Genomic DNA, 20771 nt, shown 5'->3' with positions numbered 1-20771 from the left:
GAAGTCCTTCATCCCTGGAACCATTCTAGTAAATCTTTTCTACACTCTCTCCAAGGTCTTCACATCCTTCCGAAAGTGAGGTGCTCAGTATTTGATACAATATTCCAGTTGTGGCCGAACCAGTGTTTTATAAAAGTTCACCATAACTTCCTTGCTTTTGTACTCTATGCCTCTATTTATAAAGCCTAGGATCCCGTATACCTTTTTAACTGCTTTCTCAACCTGCCTCACCACCTTCAACGATTTGTGCACATGTACGCCCAGATCTCTTTGTTCCTGCACCCCCTTTAGAATTGTACCATTTAGTTTATAATTCCTCTCCTCATTCTTCCTACCAAAATGTATCACTTCACACTTCTCTGCATTAAATTTCACCTGCCACGTGTCCGCCCATTTCACCAGCCTGTCTATGTCCTTTTGAAGTCTATTACAATCCTCCTCACTGCTCACTACACTTCCAAGTTTTGTCATCTGCAAATTGTGCCCTGTATACCTAAGTCCAAGTCATTAATATATATCAAGAAAAGCAGTGGTCCTAGTACCGACCCCTGGGGAACACACCACTATATACCTCCCTCCAGTCTGATCAAGGTTTATAAAATCATGAAGGGACTAAATTGTGTTTATGTGGACCGATTATCTCCACTGTATAGGTCAAGGAGGGCCAGTTATGTTAGGACAGAACTAGGTTAGATGTTAGGTCGTTTTTTTTCCCAGAGAATAGTAGATCTGTGGAACAGGTTGCCAGCTCGTGCAGTGAACGCTGATTCACTGTAATCGCTTAAGAGAGAGTTGGACCTGTTTCTGGTTGGGGAGAAGATGACCTTGTACCTCGTACAAGAGTTAGGCATCCTGTAATATAAATTAGGGTCTATGTCATCTCCTGGACTAGTTTTGATCACCTAAAGGGAATGGAGTGGAATTTTCTAGATGTTTTCCCTAATTGGCCTGGGTTTTTATCTGTTTTTTCGCCTCTCTACATATATATATAAAAATAAAATAATGAATGATCTAAGAATGCCAAAGATACTGCACCTGTAGGTGGCACTGCACACATATTAGTTGACTGATTGATTACAATGGAGCAGCTTCCTAACGTTATGTGCCAGACTCAAACTGAACCATTACTAAACCTCAGGTGCTCCTTTCTAAAAATAATATTCATGGTTGTGTTCTCCCAGAAAATGGCAAACTGAACAAACAATATTGTAAAACAATCTGTGTGGTCTGAATTTAACAGCCATATCTTCTGAGTGAAATGAAATATGTGAAAACAATTACAGACCTGTTAGTCTTTACACAAATGTTGTGAAGTTGGCCCCACACTCCCCACTCCCTCCGGCCACTCCCCCCTCCCTCCGGCCGCTCCCCCCTCCCTCTTTCTACCTTTCCTCTATCGCTCCCTTTCCTTTCCCCTTCCCCACCTCTTCTGTCCTCCTTCCTCCTCCCTTTCTCTCCACCCCTCCCCCCCCTTTCCTCACTTACCTTTTTCACCCTACTGCCTCCTTCTCTATCTACCTCCTCCCCATCCCACTTTATTCACCACCTGTCACTTCTTCTCTGTCTACCTCCTCCTCATCTCTATCTACCTGATCCCTCTTCCACCTCCCTCTACCTCTGCATCCCCACCTCCCTCCCCTTCTTTTGCTCTCCCATCTGCCTACTTTCTCCCTCCCCTTCTTAGTCCAATTCAATTATTTCCTACCTTCTAATCCAGCAATGGCATGGAGAAAATATATTATTTACAATAAATACTTAGCATACTTTATGTAATACAGATTTCCCCAGGTCATTGCTGGTAAAACCTTTTTTTAAAAATACACTTCTCAGCATGGATGGACCTCCCGGTACTTTTCCGCTCTCTCTGCTCCTAACCTACATCCACTCAAAGTACTGATGCTCCTGAGAAAGCTATCCTGCCTAGATTCCCATACCCAGCAAACCCCCCCCTCCCATGTTCCCATGTCATCCCAGTTATGCCATACCCCAATTAACCCAATCTGTTAAAGCAGTCGGGAGATGATGGGTAGTTTTCCATTATGATTGACTGATTGCATTAATTTTTAAACTACCAATTAATGTATACGCACATGTTTGGTGCAGAATAACATAGTCCTTGCTATCCGCTGCTTGAAATGGTCATGGTTTCCTGGACACGCGCTGTCCCAGCAAGACTGTGAATCAGCAAATGCTACTAGAGAATAGAGTTGCTCCAGCATTTTCTATTTTGTGAAGCTGTTTTGGGGTGCTTCACTTTGGGGCTCCAGCACACTATCTTCACCAGAAGCATCATTGGAAAATTGAAATAGATAGTGCAGTCAAGCTAGGTTTCAATACATAGTTCATTGCTTGGATATTATTATTTCAAGGTAGCGTGAACGTGTTAAACTCAGCTGGTTTGACATGAGGGATTGACCATAGGTTGTAACCCAAGTCCATGTGTATACACCTAGGTGTTGATGATTCTAGATTTAAATATCTAAATACTAAATGTATTAAAACAGTACTCATAAATGTGAGAAGCTGATGAATAATTCTGAAACAGTAATGTCCACAGATGTCCTTTGAGAGAGAGTTGGAAACCTTTTAACATATTTGTTTCAACTTTATGGGTTATGGATTTTACAGATCCAGAATCAGTGTTCTTATTAGATAATTGTCAAAACTGAAACATAGAAAATATGTGCTGTCTTAAGTTTGTTCTGGCTCTGCAAAGCTGGTATTAATGTTATTTTTTTTAGATCTCAGTAATCCTCATTATCAGCATGAGTTTTGTGTCAGTTTTGATATGTTGGAGTGCATGTTTACTTCGGTGACACAAAAAGTAAAAGTCTGGCTACATTGTGGTCCTTTACATAGGGCCATTACCTTTTGTCCAATCCAAAATCAGACATGGGCAAGGTACGTAAAGAAATAGAATCATAGAAAGGTTACAGCATGGAAAGAAGTCATTCGGCCCATCGAGTCCATGCCAGCTCTATGCAGGGGCAATCCAGCTAGTCCCACTCCTCCGCCCTATCCCCGTAGCCCTGCAAATTTTTTCCTTTCAAGTACTTATCCAGTTCCCTTTTGAATGCCATGATTGAATCTGCCTCCAATACCTCCTCAGGCAGTGCATTCCAGATCCTAACCACTCGCTGTGTGAAAAAAGTTTTTCCTTGTATGAACTTTGGTTCTTTTGCCAATCACCTTAACTCTATGTCCTGTGGTTCTTGATCCTTCCGCCAATGGAAACAGTTTCTCTCTATCTACTCTGTCTAGACCCTTCATGATTTTGAATACCTCTATCAAATCTCAACCTTCTCTGTTCCAAGGAGAACCACCCCAGCTTCTCCAGTGTATCCACGTAACTAAAGTCCCTCATCCCTGGAATCATTCTAGTAAATCTCTTCTGCACTCTAATGCCTTCACAACTTTCCTAAAATGCGGTGCCCAAAACTAGACACAATACTCCAGTTGTGGCCGAACCAGTATTTTATAAAGGTTTATCATGACTTCCTTTCTTTTGTACTCTATACCTCTATTTATGAAGCTCAGGATCCCGTATGCTTTTTTAACCACTTTCTCAACCTGCCCTGCCACCTTCAACGATTTGTTTACATATACCCCCAGATCTCTCTGTTCCTGTACCCCTTTTAGAATTGTGCCCTTTAGTTTATATTGCATCTCCTCATTCTTCCTACTGAGATGTATCACCTCGCATTTTTCTGCGTTAAATTTCATCTGCCACGTGTCCGCCGACTCCACCAACCTGTCAATGTCCTCTTGAAGTTTATCACTATCCTCCTCACTGCTCACTACACTTTCAAGTTTTGTGTCGTCTGCAAATTTTGAAATTGTGCCCTGTACACCCAAGTCCAAGTCATTAATATATATCAAGAAAAGCAGTGGTCCTATTACCGACCCCTGGGGAACACCACTGTACACCTCCCTCCTGTCAGAAAAACAACCATTCACCAATACTCTCTGTTTCCTGTACTTAGCCAATTCTGTATCCATGCTGCTACTGCCCCTTTTATTCCATGTGCTCCAATCTTGATGACAATCCATATACACAAGTCAACTGCATTGTCCTCATTCACCCTTTCTGTTACCTCATCAAAAAACTCGTATCAAGTTAGTTAAACATGATTTGCCTTTAACAAATCTATGCTGGCTTTCCCTAATCAATCCACTTTTTGTCCAAGTGACTGTTAATTCTGTCATGGATTACTGTTTCTAAAAGTTTCCACACCACCGAGGTTACACTGACTGGCCTGTAGTTTTTTTTTATTCGTTCATGGGATGTGGGCGTCGCTGGCGAGGCCAGCGTTTATTGCCCATCCCTAATTGCCCTCGAGAAGGTGGGTTTACACTGGGTTCCATACTCCCTTTTTTGAACAAGGGTGTAACATTCGTAATTCTGCAGTCCTCTGGCACCACCTCCGTATCTAAGGATGTTTGGAAGATTATGGCCAGTACCTCCGCAATTTCCACCCTTACTTCTCTCAACGACCTAGAATTCATCCCATCTGGACCGGGTGATTTTTTTACTTTAAGTACAGCTAACCTTTCCAGTACCTCCTCTTTATCAACTATATCTTCCTTTACTGAGACTTTGGCAACATCTTCTTCCTTGGTAAAGACAGATGCAAGGTACTCATTTAGTACCTCGGCCATGTCCTTTGTCTCCATGAGTAGATCTCCTTTTTGGTCCTAATCGGCCTCACCCCTCTTCTTACTACTCATTTACTGTTTACATGCCTATAGAAGACTTTTGGATTCCCTTTTATGTTGGCTGCCAGTCTATTCTCATACTCTCTCTTTGTCCCTCTTACTTCCTTTTTCACTTCTCCTCTGAACTTTCTATATTCAGCCTGGTTCGCATTTCTGTTATCAACCTGACATCTGTGATACGCCCCTTTTTTCTACTATATCTTACTCTCTATCTCTGGTCATCCAGGAAGCTCTGGCCCTATCTTTCTCCCTCATGGGAATGTACCAAGACTGTACCCGAACCATCTCCTCCTTAAAGGCCACCCATTGTTCAATTACAGTTTTGCCTACCAATCTTTGATTCCAATTTACCTGGGCCAGATCTGTTCTCATCCCACTGAAATTGGCCCTCCTCCAATTGAGTATTTTTACTTTAGAGTGGTTCATGCCCTTTTCCATAGCTATTCTAAACCTTATGATACTATGATCGCTGTTCCCTAAATGTTCCCCCACTGACACTTGCTCCACTTGGTCTGCCTCATTCCCCAAAACCAAATCCAGCAATGCCTCCTTCCTCGTTGGGCTGGAAATGTACTGGTCAAGAAAGTTCTCCTAAACACACTTCAAAAATTCCTCCCCCTCTTTGCCCCTTATTTTGTTACTATCCCATTCTATATTAGGATAGTTGAATTCCCCCGTTATCACTACTCTATGGCTTTTGCACCTCTTTGTAATTTCCATGCAAATTTGCTCCTCTATGTCCTTCCCTATAGTTGCTGGCCTATGGAATACACCCAGTAGTTTGTTTCTTAACTCTAAGCAAATAGATTCTGTCCTTGACCCCTCCAGGATATCCTTTCTCTCCAGCACTGCAATATTCTCCTTAATCAATACTGCCACCCTCTCCTTTCTTTCCTTCCCTATCTTTCCTGAACACCTTGTACCCAGGAATATTTAGTACCCAATCCTGCCCTTTTTTAAGCCAGGTCTCCGTTATCGCCACAACATCATATTCCCATGTGGCTATTTGCGGCTGCAGCTCACCAACCTCTTTAACCACACTTTGTGCGTTTAAACACATGCACTGTTAACCAATCTTAGACTTTCTTGTACTCTGTCTTAGTCCAATCCCACCTAATATCGTACTATTTCTTACTCGAGTGCTATCTTTCTCTCCCAATACTTTGTGCACCTTGTTTCTCCTTTCCAATGCTATTTCCTGGTGCCCATCCCCCTACCACTAGTGAGCCTGCTCGCGAGGACATTGGTCCCAGCTCCGTTGAGGTGCAACCCATCTGACCTGTACAGGTCCCTCCTCCCCCTGGTCCTTGGTCCCAATGCCCAAGGAACTTAAAGCCCTCCCTCCTGCACCATCTCTCCAGCCATGCATTCATCTGCTCTATCCTTCTATTTCTATACTCGCTAGCGCCTGGCACCGGGAGTAATCTGGAAATGCTTTGTATTTGTGCAAAATAGGTCTGCCAGTGCACGTGAAAACACAAAACTGTGAGTAAAAGTGGTTTGTTCACATGTGCACACAGCAGTTTCTTTTAATGCAGTAATATGAATGATTGAATGATGAACTTGCATTTATATAGCACCTTTCACAATCTCAGAACATCTCAAAGCGCTCTACAGCCAATTAAGTACTTTTTGAAGTGTAGTCACTGGTGTAATGTAGGGAAACGTAGGAGCTAATTAGCACACATAAGGGTCCCACAAACAGCACTGAGATAAAGATATAAGATATTTAGTGTATGATTTTCAATTATCAAAGTTATCCGTTGGCCACCACAGAAATGATGATGAGCGGTTACTCTAGCTGTACAACCTAAGGTTTGAAAACGACTTGTTTGTTTAAGGTATATTTATATACTTAATATATATGATTTAGTTGGCTCAATAAGAGACTGGATGTTACATTGTTCTTTTCCCTCTTTGACCTGGGTAAAATTCCAGCCCAGACCAATGATATAAAGGTCTACTCTCACTAGTGGCTCTAAGGGTCCTACATGAAATGAGTTTGTTCAATGTCAACCCAATTCCAGTGAGCAATGTGCTGCAACACACAATTGACCCTAATTTGGCAGGAATGGCTGGTGTGGGAATTGGGAAAAATTCCCATTAGTACAATTGGGGTGCTGATCTAAGGTGGAGCAAAGGAGCTTTGTTCTGCATGAAATCTGCTGTTCCTAGCCAAGGAATCCTAAATTTTTCACCTTGAAGCACACAAATCGTTCTACAGCCAGAACAAAGGGAAAATACCAGGGGAGTGAAATTCGACTTTGGTGGTAATGCAAAATGGGTGAATGCGAATCGGTAGACCATTTTACATCCCACCTGCTTTTCTTTTCCACTGGCTTCAAGTCAAATTCCACCCCCCACCCCGCGCCCCCCCCCCCCCACCTCCCCAATGTCTAAAGGTTAATAGTATGGAAATTTTTAAAACAAAACCTATATAGTGCCAACATTACATCACACCTATATTATGTAAATTTATTTAAAAGTCTCATCAAAGAATGTCTAGAAAAGTATTATAAAAGTTGAAAAATAGCTTGTATAATGGCCAGTTTCCAATATGGTCATCAGATGAATTATTTTAATTCTTGGATTTTTGTCAAATTTGTAATTTCCACAAATGCTGTACTTCATCACAAATAGGGTGAATGTACAAGAAACACAAGGATGAATAGTACATCAGGTCAAGATGACCTTGTAAATGTTGTAATCAATACTAGTGCTTAATATGCACCACACAGACATTTTTTAATTAAAAGCCGTTGTGTGCTTTTTACACATGCCTGATTCCAGGTCATGATAACTTAAGTAGGTAGAGTAGTCTAAAATAAAAGCAATGTGGTTTAATTAACCTGCTGCTGTTACTGAGCTACGTATCATCAGGGAAACAGTTACTGTAATGTGCTAAAAGAAAATGGTTCATGATGACAATTAATACCCATTATGTATAACAAAACAACCTAATTAAAGTTAGAAATTTATATGTCCTTTGTTCAGAAACAAAATCCTAGAATAACATTGACAGATTAACAATAGTTTCATTATTTCATACCCATATAGGACTTCTGTGCCAAACCATGAACAAGCTTACAGCATGCTCAATACATAGAGGGCTGTCTATGGGGAATTGTGGAATACAGAGTTTATTCCAGGAATGAGTTATTAATGTTTCCTCAGGAGTAAAATAAACTAAGTTTGTACCCCACAGGCTGTAGTGCTGAAGACTTGTGCTCCAGAACTAGCTGCGCCTCTAGCCAAGCTGTTCCAGTACAGCTACAACACTGGCATCTACCCGACAATGTGGAAAATTGCCCAGGTATGTCCTGTCCACAAAAAGCAGGACAAATCCAATCCGACCAATTACTGCCCCATCTGCGGCGAGTGACTCACCTCCTGACTCCCCAAAGCCTTTCCATCATCTACAAGGGACCAAGGTTCTACCGGAAAGGATAAATAAGGTGGTTAATAAGACCAATAAAGTGGGGGGGGGTAGGATTCAGAGAAAAAATTTAATAAAAAGATAAAACAAAAATAAGAAAAAGGGACCAGAGTAAAGTCCAGGCCAGTGTTGTAGGAACCATAAATATTCCAGGTCTGTGAAACAATAAAATAACTGAAATAAACACAACGGGACTGATAAATAAGAAAAATGATAAGGTAAAAAATGTAACAGTAAAAGGAACAACTACTAAAGACAATTTAAATAGTACCAGAGGATTGGCGGATAGCTAATGTAATTCCTATATTTAAAAAGGGAGATAGAAGAAATCCAGGAAACTATAGACCAATCAGCTTAACGTCGGTGGTAGGAAAGATAACGGAATCCATACTCAAAGATGTAATAAAGAAACCGAAAATATTATAAAGAATAGTTATCGTAGATTTCAAAAGGGAAGGTCATGCTTGGCCAACCTTATTGAATTCTTTGAAGAAGAAACAAAGTGTAGACAAGGGTAATGCAGTAGATGTAATATATTTGCTTTTTCAAAAGGACTTCGATAGTAAACTCATGACTAAGGTCAGAGCATGTGGAGTTAGGGCACAAGTAGCAGAATGGATAGCAAGCTGGTTACAAAACAGAAAACAGAGAATAGGGGTTAAAGGTAGTTACTCAAACTGGCAAAAGGTGTGAAGTGGTGTTCCACAAGGATTGGTGCTGGGACCACTGTTGTTCACCATATACATAAACGATTTGGACTCAGGAATCGGAAGTTCAATTTCAAAATTTGCAGATGACACCAAATTGGGTGGGGGGGGGGTTGTGGAGTATAGTTAATACTGAGGAGGACTGCGACAAAATACAGGAAAACATTAATAAACTTGCAGAATGGGATGTAATTAGCGAATGAATTTTGATTTAGATAAGTGTGAAGTGGTACATTTTGGTAGGAATAATAAGGAGGAGTCTAAGGAGGGGTAGAGGAGCAGAGGGATTTAGGGGTACACAAATCACTAAAAGTAGTGACGTAGATTAATAAGACCATTTTAAAAAAAAAGCAAACCAAACACTGGGATTCATTTCTAGAGAGATAAAATTGAAAAGCAAAGAAGTTATGCTAAGCTTGTACAGAACCTTGGTTACACCACACTTGGAGTACTGCGAATAGATCCGCTCTCCACACTATAAAAAGGATATAGAGGCACTGGAGAAGGTGCAAAAAAGATTTACTAGGATGATACCAGAAATGAGAGGTTATACCTATCAGGAAAGATTGAATAGGCTGGGGCTCTTTTTTCTAGAAAAGAGAAGACTGAAGGGTGACCTGATAGAGGTCTTTAAGATTATGAAAGGCTTTGATAGGGTAGACGTGGAGAAGATGTTTCCACTTGCGGGGGACAACAGAACTAGGGGCCATAAATATGAGACTGTCACTAACAAATCCATTAGGAAATTCAGGAGAATGTGGAACTCACTACCACAAGGAGTAGTTGAGGCGACTAGCATAGATGCATTTAAGGGGAAGCTAGATAAACAAGTGAGGGAGAAAGGAATAGGATATGTTGATAGGGTTAGATGAAGATGGTTGGGAGGAGGCCCACGTGGAGCATAAACACCGACATGGACCTGTTGGGCCGACAAGCCTGTTTCTGTGCTGTACATTCTTTGTAATTTTTTGATTAGGCTCCTGTGAAGCTCCTTGGGACATTTTACTACGTTAAGGACATAAGAAATAGGAGCAGGATTAGGCCATACGGCCTGCACTGCCAATCAATCAGATCATGGCTGATCTTCAACCTCAACTCCACTTTCCTGCCCCGATCCAGATATCCCTTGATTCCTCTAGAGTCCAAAAATTTATCTATCTCAGCCTTGAATATACTCAACGACTCAGCATCCACAGCTGTCTCGGGTAGAGAATTCCAAAGATTCACAGCCCTCTGAGTGAAGAAATTCATCCTCATCTCAGTCTTAAATGGCCGACCCCCTATCCTGCGACTGTGCCCTCTAGTTTTAGACTCTCCAGCCAGGGGAAACAACTTCTTAGCCTATACCCTGTTAAGCCCCCTCAGAATCTTATATGTTTCAATGAGATCACCTCATTCTTCCAAACTACAGAGAGTATAGGCCCCTTCTACTCAACCTCTCCTCATAGGACAACCCTCTCAACCCAGGAATTAATCTAGTGAACCTTCGTTGTACCGCCTCTAAGGCAAGTATGTCCTTCCTTAGATAAGGAAACCAAAACTGTACGCGGTACTCCAGGTGAGGTCTCACCAAAGCCCTGTACAACTGTAGTAAGACTTCCTTACTCTTGTGCTCCAACCCCCTTGCAATAAAGGCCAACATGCTATTTGCCTTCCTAATTGCTTGTTGTACTTGCATGCTAACTTTTTGTGTTTCTTGTATGAGGACACCCAAGTTTCTCTGAACACCAACATTTAATAGTTTCTCACCATTTAAAAAATATTCTGTTTTTCTATTCTTCCTACCAAAGTGAATAACCTAATATTTCCCCACATTATACTCCATCTGCCACCTTCTTGCCCACTCACTTAACCTGTCTATATCCCTTTTCAGACTCTTTGGGCACGATTTTAAAAGTAAAAAACGGGTGGGATGGGGGCGGGGGGCATTCAAAATTGCAAACATTTCAGATCCGCTTCCAACTTGCCCTTTTCCAGTTTTCACTGGGGCGGGACGAGGGGCAGGCGACCAACCCGCTCCCAGGAGGCGGGTCAGACCTTAAAACCTTTGAAGGAGGCTTTGGGCCTCCATTTTCCCATTGTTTCCGATTTTAACCCCGGGGGGCCGGGATTCCTGGGCATTCTCTTTCACGCCACGTGAAAGGAGGCGAGAAGGCCCGAGACTAATAGGTAGGTGCCTTTCTGGCACAGCTTGTGGGCCCAGAGCAGCAGGAGTGCTTCCCCCAGGCCCAACAAGCCTACCTGCAGCGACCTCCCCCCCCCCCCCCGCCCCTCCTCCAAAGAAAGGAGAGCTTAGGAGGGATGACTGAAAGCTTGGTTGAAGAAATGGGTTTTGAAGAAGTTTTTAAAGGAGGAGAGCGAGGTAGAGAGACGGAGAGGTTTAGGGATTGAGAATAGTGCCCAGATATTTGAGGGTCTCAAGGCTCTGCCACAAATGGTGGGGTGGGGGGCAAGCAGAAAAGGCAGAACTTAGACAAGTGTTTTAGATGGGGGGGGAGGATGTATGGCTGAAGGAGTTTACAGAGATCAAGTGGGACAAGACCCTGGAGTGATTTAAAGACAAGGAATAAAGGATTATTAGGCTTATTTTAAGTGACGTGGCAGAACTGCAGAGGAGTATTTACTTTTGAGCTAGTTGGGCCCAAAGTTTGTGCATTACTGCTGTCAGCCATGGTGAGAACCTCATGGTTCAGACCACCCCACTAACAACAGGATGGATGCTTCAATGGAAGTGTTATGCCTTGCAGGCAGAAAAATAGAGATGATTTTCTGTTTCATTTTAATTATATTCATCTTTTTCCTCCTCATAGTATCTACCTACTGTGCTGCTTATTCATGAATTGAGCAAGCATGAAGGAGCTTGGACAATCATTCCCATAATACCACAGTAAGTACCCCATCTAATGCGGACAGAATGTAGGGAAAATTGAATTATTATTGTTCAAGGATAAGAGTCCTATGGTAGGAATGATAGTGATTCTTACTCCTGAAGTCAGGGGTTTAATTGTATGTTCATGTGGTTATTTTGCTTTGGTGGAATATAATTTCAATAATTAAGAATCAGCTGATTTACAGTGTATCCCAAATGTATATGTTCGAATCCATTTGTAAAATATGGAACAATATTCTATCCATACATGTTGGTCCAAAACATGCACACATCATGGAGTAAAGTAAACAATTTGCAGATATGATTTTACTCAGAGGAAATGATGCCTAGTTTACTGAGCTCTTAATAGAGACTGGGATTAAATCTCAGCTGCTTTAATGTGCAGTCCTAACAGTAGACCCTTGTTGCACCAGGCTGTGTTTATAATATCTGATTTTAATAAATGTCTGTGAAAGGGTTAACAAGACCTGCAATTTGCAGAAAGTACAATCTGTTCTATTTAATGGACAGTCATTTATGTTTTGAAAAGGCAACTAAAATTTAATTAAACCTCCCACTGGGAAGTTGGTTGTGACGGTCATTGTTGGTATTTTATCATAAAAATGTTAAGCTCCTTTAATTTATGAGTAACAATGAACTGAAGCAGGTTGCAAAAAATGAAGCTGAACTGATCACAGTTTGAATAGCAAGTGTTTTCAAGAGATTGCTGTTCCAATGTTTTGTATAAATGCACTTTCTGAAGATTGCACAGGAACAAATTGCACACTAACAAATATACAAAGGATACTATATAGGACCAAAATACTATTTTTTTTCAAAAGTAGGAAATACCTGTTTTTGTCAAAATAAATAAATCTTTGATGGGAATGTGTGCTTTTGAAATATGTGAATTCCAAATGCAATTTTGTTAATGTTAGTGAAAAAATAGCAACCAACTATGAGACACCTGTAATAATACTTCCTTAACATTTCACAAGCAGTTAATGAGTGTCTTAACAAGTATAAATACTGAAAGATTCATTAATCCAGCTGTGGAGTGTGCAACTCTAGTAGAAAATGGCTCAACATCAACAGAGAAAATTCCACTTTACCTGCAAGGCTATGTATGTCTTTAAGCCATAGTAGCAGTCCTGATTGTCCTCAAGAATGGTTTGAACTATTTAGCATTTATATGGTTATGATTGTCAAAATAAATAATGTGATTTAAAACTTAAATCTGCTACTTGCACTAACATTCCAAAATTTGGTGTAGATGTCCAGAAGGTCACAGCTGATTTTTAAAACAATTTACATAATTGAAATGTTAGTAAATAGCAATAAATTTCTGTGGAACTACAGAATGTTTCCGAAAGCATCAGTTAACTAACCTTAGTTGTTTTGGAATCATAAATCAGCAACTCAAACTTAACTTACTGGTCAATCATGATCTCAATAATTGCATTAACACCTACATTTTATTTTTGTAAATATTAGCTTTTGCTAATAAAGAAAAAAAAGAAGATTGTATTTGGTGTCGGCTGTGACTTAGTGGGTAGCACTCTTGTCACTGAGTCAAAAGGTTGTGGGTTCAAGACCCATTTCAGAGATTTGAGCACATAATCTAGGGTGACGCTCCAGTGCAGTACTGAGTGAGTGCTGTACTGTCGGAGGTGCTGTCTTTTGGATGAGACTTTAAACTGAGGCCCTGTCTGCCCCCTCAGGTGGATGTAAAAGATCCCATGGTACTATTTTGAAGAAGAGCAGAGGAGTTCTCCCCGGTGTCCTGACCAATATTTATCCCTCAACCAAAATCACTAAAACAGATTATCTGGTCATTTATCTCATTGCTGTTTGTGGGACCTTGCTGTGCACAATTGGCGGTTGTGTTTCGTACATTACAACAGAGACTGCACTTCACAAGTACTTAATTGTCTGTAAAGTGCTTTGGGACCTCCTGAGGTCGTGAAAGGCACTGTGTAAATGCAAGTTTTTCTTTTGTATAAGGACTTGTTTGCAAGGCCCCACTTTATTCAATTAATAACTTAAACGAGATAAATTAATTTGTTTAAAAATAAACCGTGAAGTAATTACATAAATACTTTAATTAAGTAAATAAATAAAACAAAGTTAGATAGAGATGGCAGTGCAGGTGGTGTGTCGTGACTGCAGCATGTGGGAGTTGTAGAGAGCAGTGTGATCCAGGACAACCACATCTACAGTAAGGGCCTGCAACTCGAGGAACTTTGGCTCAGAGTTTTTTTTTATTTGTTCATGGGATGTGGGCATCGCTGGCGAGGCCTGCATTTATTGCCCATCCCTAATTGCCCTTGAGAAGGTGGTGGTGAGCTGCCTTCTTGAACTGCTGCAGTCCGTGTGGTGAAGGTTCTCCCACAGTGCTGTTAGGAAGGGAGTTCCAGGATTTTGACCCAGCGACGATGAAGGAACGGCGATATATTTCCAAGTCTGGATGGTGTGTGACTTGGAGGGGAACGTGCAGGTGGTGTTGTTCCCATGTGCCTGCTGCTCTTGTCCTTCTCGGTGGTAGAGGTCGCGGGTTTGGGAGGTGCTGTCAAAGAAGCCTTGGCGAGTTGCTGCAGTGCATCCTGTGGATGGTACACACTGCAGTCACAGTGCGCCGGTGATGAAGGGAGTGAATGTTTAGTGTGGTGGATGGGGTGCCAATCAAGCGGGCTGCTTTGACCTGGATGGTATCGAGCTTCTTGAGTGTTGTTGGAGCTGCACTCATCCAGGCAAGTGGAGAGTATTCCATCACACTCCTGACTTGTGTCTTGTAGATGGTGGAAAGGCTTTGGGGAGTCAGGAGATGAGTCACTCGCCGCAGAATACCCAGCCTCTGACCTGCTCTCGTAGCCACAGTATTTATATGGCTGGTCCAGTTAAGTTTCTGGTCAATGGTGACTCCCAGGATGTTGATGGTGGGGGATTTGGCGATGGTAGTGCCGTTGAATGTCAAGGGGAGGTGGTTAGACTCTCTCTTGTTGGAGATGGTCATTGCCTGGCACTTGTCTGGTGCGAATGTTACTTGCCACTTATGAGCCCAAGTCTGGATGTTGTCCAGGTCTTGCTGCATGCAGGCTCGGACTGCTTCATTATTTGAGGGGTTGCGAATGGAACTGAGTACTGTGCAATCATCAGCGAACATCCCCATTTCTGGCCTTATGCTGGAGGGAAGGTCATTGATGAAGCAGCTGAAGATGGTTGGGCCTAGGACACTACCCTGAGGAACTCCTGCAGCAATGTCCTGGGGCTGAGAAGATTGGCCTCCAACAACCACTACCATCTTCCTTTGTGCTAGGTATGACTCCAGCCACTGGAGAGTTTTCCCCCTGATTCCCATTGACTTCAATTTTACTGGGGCTCCTTGGTGCCACACTCGGTCAAATGCTGCCTTGATGTCAAGGGCAGTCACTCTCACCTCACCTCTGGAATTCAGCTCTTTTGTCCATGTTTGGACCAAGGCTGTAATGAGGTCTGGAGCCGAGTGGTCCTGGCAGAACCCAAACTGAGCATCGGTGAGCAGGTTATTGGTGAGTAAGTTCCGCTTGATAGCACTGTTGACGACACCTTCCATCACTTTGCTGATGATTGAAAGTAGACTGATGGGGCGGTAATTGGCCGGATTGGATTTATCCTGCTTTTTGTGGACAGGACACACCTGGGCAATTTTCCACATTGTCGGGTAGATGCCAATGTTGTAGCTGTACTGGAACAGCTTGGCTAGAGGTGCAGCTAGTTCTGGAGCACAAGACTTCAGCACTACAGCCGGGATGTTGTCGGGGCCCATAGCCTTTGCTGTATCCAGTGCACTCAGCCGTTTCTTGATATCATGTGGAGTGAATCGAATTGGCTGAAGACTGGTTTCTGTGATGTTGGGAATATCGGGAGGAGGCCGAGATGGATCGTCCACTCGGCACTTCTGGCTGAAGATGGTTGCAAACGTTGTTGAGCTGGAGTCCGAGGTGCAGACTTTGCGATGCGTCAGGAAGGGGGAGAATTACTTGGACACTGACCCAGGAGGCAGTCACACCCCTTAGGTTAGGTAGAAGTTTAGATCTGATTGGTGGTCAGGGACAGGAGGACATGATTGTGAGTCAAGCAGGTATGGAAACCCCAGATGCAGTGGTGGAGGAGCCTCAGCCACTGCCCTCGTCCAACAGGTACAAGATACTTGCCACCTGTGTGGATGAGAACAAAGACTGCAGGGAGGATGGGCAAATTGACCATGGCACCGTGGTACAGAAAGCCATTCAAGTGGGGGGACCGAAAAGGAATGTGATAGTGTTATGGGAGAGTATAGTTAGGGGGATAGATACTGTTCTCTGCAGCCGCGACTGGGAGTCCCGAAGGTTGTGTTAACCTCCCAGTGCCAGAGATAAAGACATCTCCTCGGGGCTGGAGAAGAACTTGAAGCAGGAGGGGAAGGATCCAGTTGTCATGGTCCACGTAGGAACCAACGACATAGGTAGATCTAGGAATGAGGTTCTGCTGAGGGAGTTTGAGGAGCTAGCGTCTAAATTAAAAAGCAGAACTTCAAAGGTAATAATCTCTGGATTAGTAGCTGAGCCACGCGCAAATTGGCATAGGGAGAAACAGATTAGATGGTTGAATGCATGGCTAAAAGAGTGGTGTGGGATGCAGGCATTTCAATTCATGGGGTACTGACACCAGTACTGGGGAAAGAGGGAGCTGTTCCATTGGGGCGGGCTCCACTTAAATCGGGCTGGGACCAGTGTCATGGCGAATCGAATAACTAGGGCGGTAGACAGGGCTTTAAACTAATAAGTGGGGGGAGGGTTCAACTAAGGGTAAATTTATAAGTCTAAAGAGAAAAGTCAAGGCTGTACAGCAGAGTAGCAATTTGTGTAAAAACAAGCAGAGTGTGTCAGAAAGGGACAGAGAGTTTACCAAAGGTAATAGGGCTTGAGTGACTACGGTCACATCAGGGAAAAATAGTAAAAAGTTAAAATTAAAGACACTGGGCGCTAAATTGGGCCATGTAGCACTCGCTGTTTCAGCGCCAGACAGCCTCTCCGACATCCAAGATGGCGTTTCCTGCGTGACGTGCACCAGACTCCATCTTGGTATAGGAGTTTGCGCAGGCGCAGATCAGAAACGCTAGAATCATGTAAAGTAGGGAGAAAATGGATACAATCAGTGTGCAACGCTGATTTAAAATGATAGACACCATTTTGGGACTTAACGCTCAACTCAACGCACAGTCTTAACCCCGACCATCTGAACGAGTCTTAGAGTACCTGGAGGACCTTCCACCGGCGCTATTTAAAGGGACCCTGCAGGATTTACAGGTTAGTGGCTGGATTATTGCTTCTGGCTGCTGAGACATTTGTAACAGTTTTTGGAGGTCTCCTAGACTTCAATACTAGGACGCGGGACATAGCCTAACATTTAGAGCCAGGATGTGCAGGAGTGAAGTTAGGAAATGCTTCTACATGCAAAGGGTGGGAGATGTTTGGAACGCTCTTCTACAGGCGGTAGTTGATGCTAGCTCACTTGTGAATGTTAAATCTGAGATTGATAGATTTCTGTGAACCAAGGGTATTAAGGCATATGGGGCTAAGGCGGGTATGTGGAGTTAGATCACAGGTACACCATGATCTCACTGAATGGTGGAACAGGCTCGAGGGGCAAAATGCCACTACCACTTGCTGCCTCTTGATATGCGCCACCTTCTCCTGCAAGAAAGCAAGGCGTGTGCCTGGGTGATGTGCCTGTCATGTTTGAATAGCTGCCAGTGCATGTGGGTGGGCGGCTTGAAATAGTGATAATGTGTAAGGGTGGGAAGAAGCACCTGATTGGAAGAGTTGAGTACTGATGGAAAGAGTTTATTGGTATGTAGGGGATGGGGGGGTTGTAGTGCGTGGTGCAGTTGGTAGGAGACGCCACTTGACAGTTGACCTCACTCACCTTGCCCACTCATGTCAAAGCATTGAACTCCTTCCTGCATTGCATCCATGTTCATGATGCTGTGCGCCTGGCATTTACTTCTCCCCCGCTGCCTCCCACTGTCTTTTGAGTATATGTCTGGAGGGCCTCTTGCCCCCACCCCACCCCTGCACTGCGGATATAGGATGTCCCTCCTTCTGTCCACCTCTTGCACCCAAGGTCTCTAGTGTATCAGCAGAGAACCTTGATGCATGCACTCTCGCAGGCATACCAACTCAGATCAGCAGATTGGTGAGGTCTGGTGTGCAGATTGGAGGATGTGGGATTTAATAATGCGCAACGTTTATTCAATATTTTAACATAACTCATCAGTGTGTAAACATAGGGATGGGATCTGCATCTGTGTTTTACGTGTGCGATGTCTGATCTCTGTTCAGACTCCATGCAGATAGTAGACTGTTATTTTCAGCAAGTAATGGGTACAAGCTATCTTTAAAAGATTTCTAAGAAACATCTTCCCTTTAAGAGATGGAGCTCTCTCTGGTGGTGGAAAGTGCAAATTGCATTCATTCCCCGTGCAAGGCCTGGAAAGGAACGCCGATTGCAGGTATGTGTTCCCTTGGGACCAAACTTGCGTCTTGTCTGCCCAGGGTCCGTCGGGCACGGGGTGTTAGCGCATTCTGCTAACGTCGCCCAGAATGGACCCTTAACCAATTTTTCCCCCACTATATCTGAATGCATGAAGCAGTCGTACAAGGTAGATGAATTAATGGCACAAATAGAGATAAAAGGGTTTGATTTAGTAGCCATTACTGAGACGTGGTTGAAGGGTGACCAAGGTTGGGAACTAAATATTCCAGGGTACTTGACTTTTAGAAAAGATAGGCAAAATAGAAAAGGAGGGGGGGTGGGGGGAGGAATAGCCCTAGTAATAAAGAATGAGGTAAAGGCAGTAGTGAGAAAGGATCGTAGCTCAGAAAATCAGGATGTAAAATCAGCATGGGTGGAGCTAAGAAATAACAAGGGGAAGAAAACACTGGTGGCAGTAGTTTATTGGCCCTCTAACAGTAGTTATAGTATTGGACAGAGTATAAATCAGGAAATTAGAGGAGCATGTAACAAGTGTAATGCAATAACTGTGGGGGACTTTAATCTTCATATAGACTGGGCAAACCAAATTGGCAAAAGTAGTTTGGAGGATGAGTTCATGGAATGCATTCGAGACAGCTTTCTAGAACAATATGTCGAGGAACCAACTAGGGATCAGGCTATTTTAGATCTAGTATTGTGTAATAAGACAGGGTTAATTAGTAATCTTATAGTTAAGGATTCTCTGGGGTAGAGTGATCATAATATGATAAAATTTCATAATGGGTTTAAGGGTGATGTAGTTAAATCCGAAACTAGGGTCTTAAATTTAAATAAAGCCAATTACGTGGGTATGAAGGGCGCGTTGGCTAAGGTAGATTGGGAAATTGGATTGAAAGATTATGACGCTAGATAAGCAATGGTGAACTTTTAAAGAAATAATTCATAATTTTCAACAAAAATACATTCCCTTAAGGAATAAAAACTCCACGGGAAAAGTGATCTGACAGTGGCTAACTAGAGAAGTTAAGGATAGTATTAGATTAAAAGAAAAGGCTTACAGTATTGTCAAAAGGAGTAGTAAGCCTGAGGATTGGGAGGGTTTTAGAAATCAGCAAAGGATGACCAAGAAATTGATAAAGAGGGAGAAAATTGAATATGAGAGTAAACCAGCAAGAAATATAAAAACAGATTGTAAGAGTTTCTACAAGTATATAAAAAGGAAGAGAGTAGCAAAAGTAAATGTGGGTCCCTTAGAGGCTGAGACAGGAGAAATTATAATGGGGAATAAGGAAATGGCAGAGACGTTATACAAATATTTTGTATCTGTCTTCTCAGTAGAAGACACAAAAAACATACCAGAGATAGTGGGCGACCAAGGGTCTAATGAGAATGAGGAACTCAAAGTAATTAATATTAATAAAGAAACAGTCCTGGAGAAATTAAGGGGACTAAAAGCCGACAAATCCCCTGGACCTGATGGCCTACATCCTAGAGTTCGAAAAGAGGTGGCTGCAGAGATAGTGAATGCATTGGTTTTGATCTTCCAGAATTCCCTAGATTATAGAACAGTCCCCATGGATTGGAAGGTAGCAAATGTAACCCCGCTATTCAAGAAAGGAGGGAGAGAGAAAACAGGGAACTAACTACAGACCAGTTAGCCTGACATCAGTAGTAGGAAAAATACTAGAATCCATTACCAAGGATGTAGTAACAGGGCACCTAGAAAATCATATTATGATTAGGCAGAGTCGGCTGTGTTTTAAGAAAGGGAAATCGTGTTTAACAAAGCTATTAAGAGTTTTTCGAGGATGTAACTAGCGGAGTAGATAAGGGGGAACCAGTGGATGTAGTATAGCATGGAGTGAGGATTGGTTAACAGACAGAAAACAGAGAGCAGGAATAAACGAGTCATTTTCGGGTTGGCAGGTTGTAGCTCGTGGGGTGCCACAGGGATCAGTGCTTGGGCCTCAGCTGTTTACAATAAATATCAATGACTTAGATGAGGGGACTGAGTGTAATGTATCCAAGTTTGCTGATGATACAAAGCTAGGTGGGAAAGTAAGCTGTGAGGAGGATGCAAAGAGGTTACAAAGGGATATAGACAGGTTAAGTGAATGAGCGAGAAGGTGGCAGATGGAGTATATTGTAGGGAAATGTGAAATTATCCACTTTAAGAACATAAGAACATAAGAAATAGGAGCAGGAGTAGGCCAATCGGCCCCTCGAGCCTGCTCCGCCATTCAATAAGATCATGGCTGATCTGATCCTAACCTCAAATCTAAATTCATGTCCAATTTCCTGCCCGCTCCCCGTAACCCCTAATTCCCTTTACTTCTAGGAAATTGTCTATTTCTGTTTTAAATTTATTTAATGATGTAGCTTCCACAGCTTCCTGGGACAGCAAATTCCACAGACCTACTACCCTCTGAGTGAAGAAGTTTCTCCTCATCTCAGTTTTGAAAGAGCAGCCCCTTATTCTAAGATTATGCCCCCTAGTTCTAGTTTCACCCATCCTTGGGAACATCCT

At 42.7% G+C, this 20771-nt stretch overlaps 1 protein-coding gene across 4 annotated transcripts in view; it reads left to right on the top strand.

Moving 5' to 3' along the window:
* Positions 1-20771, top strand: part of b3glcta (beta 3-glucosyltransferase a) — a 251537-nt gene that overhangs the window by 80940 nt on the left and 149826 nt on the right. For all 4 annotated transcript variants that reach the window (XM_067985969.1, XM_067985972.1, XM_067985971.1 and 1 more), the window contains one exon: positions 11670-11746. In XM_067985969.1, the coding sequence (XP_067842070.1) occupies positions 11670-11746 (77 nt within the window). The remainder of the gene's footprint in view (positions 1-11669; positions 11747-20771) is intronic.

Source organism: Heptranchias perlo, chromosome 6, assembly GCF_035084215.1.
Source record: "Heptranchias perlo isolate sHepPer1 chromosome 6, sHepPer1.hap1, whole genome shotgun sequence".
NCBI classification, from domain to species: domain Eukaryota; kingdom Metazoa; phylum Chordata; class Chondrichthyes; order Hexanchiformes; family Hexanchidae; genus Heptranchias; species Heptranchias perlo.
The sequence above is the reverse complement of the archived record's forward strand: the minus strand, read 5'-3'. Positions and strand labels throughout refer to the sequence as shown.